At 40.6% G+C, this 3,669-nt stretch overlaps 1 protein-coding gene across 1 annotated transcript; it reads right to left on the bottom strand.

Moving 5' to 3' along the window:
• Positions 1-265: 265 nt before the first annotated feature.
• On the bottom strand, positions 266-2,249 carry TRAM1L1 (translocation associated membrane protein 1 like 1). The gene has a single exon (XM_057706119.1). The coding sequence runs from the start codon at positions 2,095-2,097 to the stop codon at positions 979-981; it is 1,119 nt and encodes a 372-aa protein (XP_057562102.1). The 5' UTR covers positions 2,098-2,249; the 3' UTR covers positions 266-978.
• Between the last annotated feature and the right edge of the window lie 1,420 nt (positions 2,250-3,669).

Here is a 3,669-nt window from a genome sequence, read left to right as displayed (position 1 = left end):
AATATTATTTTGAAAAGCCTTTCATAAGAATATGATTTTCACATTATTTAAGGTTAGTATATTAAATGTTTTCAACATGTAATTAGATGACAGACTTTTTTTTATAGATATAAATCAAGAGGCATTATTTGTCAAAATGATTTACAGGTTAAACAATATTCTTTTAAGATTCTGTGGATACCAAACTTATTACAAACCTTATTAAGAATAATTTTAATACACATTTCAAAAAAAGCTATTTAAGTCTGATTTCCTTTTTACAGTCTTTAATTTTCTGATTTCCAGTTTACAAGTGTTTAAAATGACAAGCATGATTACTTAGTAATGATTTTATATTAATTTGGACATTCTGATTCAATATATGGCAATAAGTCTCCACATGTTAACCATTAGTATCTCGATTTTTTAGTGGGAGATAACACTAACAACCACTAACTATAAAACACATCATTATTTTGGTGGTTTTACAAATCTTTTCTCCAGTTGCAAATTCAAAAAAAAAAATTCTAAGAATTAGGGAATACAGAAAACTTAACGAAGCTGACTTCCAGATATATAGTATTTCTATTTTATCCTGGATGAGAACATTAAAAATATGTTATTGCTATAAAAGACCATCTCGTCGATGTTACAAAAGATTGGCGGGAGCAAGAACTGTGCCACTGATATGTGGAATTTGGGAGTTATCTCTACAGATCATCAGGAAAATGTTCAAAGGTTAAAAAAACAAAAAATATCGTAGTGCTCTCTAAACCATTTGGACGATGAGTAGCTTAGTCTATAACTAAATTTTTTTTCCACTCATAATGATCATCCTCCTGTCCAATGCCTTTTAAAAAACTACAATACACAGTACAGTAGCAAAAATCAAAGACAGCACAAACTATTTTCAAGAACAGAAAGTCTCTAGCGAAGAAAGGTATCTTATAGTAAAGAGCAGACTTCTTTAGAGACATTAGTCACTTAACTTGTAATTCATTATGAAGATTTTTCTTTCCTCATTTGGGGAGAGTCTACTCTATTTGAAGTTGCCACACCGTTTTCTGTTCCTTTTCTAGAAAACCTGCCCTTAGTCCGTTTCTTCTTCACACTTGGGGTTTGAAGAGGCGCATCTTCTTCCATCCACCTCTGAAGCTGAACGTTAAATAAATTCCATGTTATGTATGCTTGGATAGTGCAACTGGATGACAGAACAGCAATTTTAGCTGCCAACACGTTCACATCTTCGGTCGTGTCATCCGAATTCCCATTCTGCCCTCCAGCCAGGTGAAAACCAACAGTGATCACAGAAACAATTAACGTCACAAGTCGACCCAAAATAAACACAACGGCCCACAGAGAAAACTCTTTCTGGTACTTCTCATCGCTAAAATAAAACAGGTCGCAAAAGTGGGAAAGGAATTCCACAAAATAATGCATCATCAAAAGAAGAAGTCCCAGGTGGTTCAAGTACAAGAGGTAAGCTCCCGCAATGTGAAACAGGTGAAGACCAACGTAGACAACTTGCTGGGAGAGATCCTGAGGTCTGATTCTCTGGAAATAGAGTTCAGGAAAGCCGTGAAACCAGTAAGCCAGCTGTGAGATATAGAAAAACTTCATCTGAAATGTCATCATGTTACTGGGATGAGCCCTCCACAAGAGAGTCAGGTCTGACAGGCAGTTTTCAGAGACTAGAATGAATGTACCCCAAACACAAGAGACAAGGAAGAATACGCTAAACTGACCGGATTCATTAAATCTGCTCTGTTTCGGTTTGGGGAACTGCATGCGCCTGTTAATTCTATCCAACACATACTCCTGAATGGTGGCGTGAATGATGATTGCCACCAGCATGTAGAAGAACACCGTGGCCAAATCTTTGGCACCATAGTGATAAAGGAACCTGGGTGCTGTGGCTCGTTCTTCTGCTTCTGCTGCAGGGAAGGGAACACCATGCTGGAGAGTAAGAAAAACGATCGACACTTCTGCCGTCCCCTCGAACATGAGCCCCAGCACGAAGACCATCCCCACACAGGCGACGAGGTCCGCATGATTCTGCAGGATGAATTCCTGGCTCAGGACTGGGGGGTTCTTACTGCCCTTCTTACGAAACGTCATGGTGGCGCTTCCCAGATACTCACCGACGAGCGGCAGCTGCCTCCGCGTGGCTGCTCCTCAAGGCGCCGCCGCCGCCGCCGCGGCTCCAGGGGCTTCACGCCCCATCCCGGAGCCGATCCCAGGTCGGCACGGCCGCCCAGGAAAACAAAAACAAAAAACAAAAAACAAAAACATATATCAAAGCAGCGGGCCGAGCAGGACTGAGCATGCGCATCAGGGCCGGTGGAGGCAGGGAAGGAAATCGAGCGCCGCGCCCCTACCCGGCGCCAGACCGCGGCCGCGGTCGAGATGCTCCTCCGTGATTCGTGCATAGCATCTTCGTGACTGACCGTGACGAAGCAGGACAGAACGCTGCTGGTTCTTCATCAGCAGTGATAAAAACCAGCATGATCATGATAGAAGCAAACGCTCTCAGGGCTTATTATTTACCAGAAGCTGTTCTAAGCCCTTTACTTTTATAAAGGGAATCTTTCTAGAAAACTCAGCGAAGCAGATACTGTTGCACCCTTGTTTAAAAATTATATGTATTTTTTTCCAGAGGAGAAACTGAGGCACAGAGGTTGCTACGCCCAAGATCACACAGCTGGGAGCTGTTAGAGCTACGGTGTGACTCCTGTGCTCTTGACCACTGCATTCTATTACCGCTGGTAAATCGGTCACACCTGGAAATATGTTGCTAGCGCAGCAACAGAGCGTACTCAAAAAGAGTTCCCCGAGGAGTAATAATAATAGTTGTGGCAAAGATATTTCCTAGTCAGTAATCGGATGTATTGCATTTTAAAAGATGGGGAGTTGGTTGGAAGGGGAAATCTTATCAGTTCACGGAAAGGTCTTTTGGCTGCAAAGCCCACAACTGAATTTCCTCTCTCTAGCAGATAAGAAACTCGTGTTTCATTTTTACGGTTTTCGCGTATAATTTTGCTAAAACTCACATATCAAAAAAAGAACCCCAGCTTGTTGTGAAAATGTTAATATTTTGATCAGTTCAAAGTTCATATCAGTCTTCAAATTTGTCTTTGTGGGCAGAGCAGTTTTCTTGTTTCTTCTGTGTTGCAAGAGATAATCATTACTGATACAGTTGAGGTTTGAAGCCTGGAATGTATATTTCAGAATAAGTGCTTCATCGTTTAAAGAAAAAAAACCCCTTTAAATTTAGAATGCCTAATCGCCTTTTATCATTGTTTCTCTGTGTGCTGTGCACTGACAAAAGATGCAGTCCAACCTGTGTAATTACTTTTAAGGTATTGAACAAAATACTCTGATCAGTAGACAGTGTGCCTGCATTTCCTGGAAGAGCCAAACAGTTGTACAAATACGGAATTAATTGTTGAAACTGTTCTTGGGTTAAGGAAAGTACCTACATATTTTTCTATAGTAAGAATTCTCTGTTTCTTGAAGGATTCCTTATTGGATAGTCTACTTTTTCAAAGGATCAGCTGCACAGTACTATATTTGGTTTTCCTAGCTGTTACTCAGTTCTTGGCTCTGACAAATCAATTTTGAGCACTTTTTGAGGTTAACTAAATCAGTGAGGAATTATAAATAGAGGTGCCAAAATGAGGGCATCGAGAA

This window comes from Hippopotamus amphibius, chromosome 13 (genome assembly GCF_030028045.1).
Source record: "Hippopotamus amphibius kiboko isolate mHipAmp2 chromosome 13, mHipAmp2.hap2, whole genome shotgun sequence".
Classification (NCBI taxonomy): Eukaryota; Metazoa; Chordata; class Mammalia; order Artiodactyla; family Hippopotamidae; genus Hippopotamus; species Hippopotamus amphibius.
The sequence above is the reverse complement of the archived record's forward strand: the minus strand, read 5'-3'. Positions and strand labels throughout refer to the sequence as shown.

What these genes read in the sequence shown, in the direction of transcription:
- TRAM1L1 (XM_057706119.1), bottom strand. Translation starts at nt 2,097, where the DNA reads ATGACGTTTCGTAAGAAGGGCAGTAAGAACCCCCCAGTCCTGAGCCAG.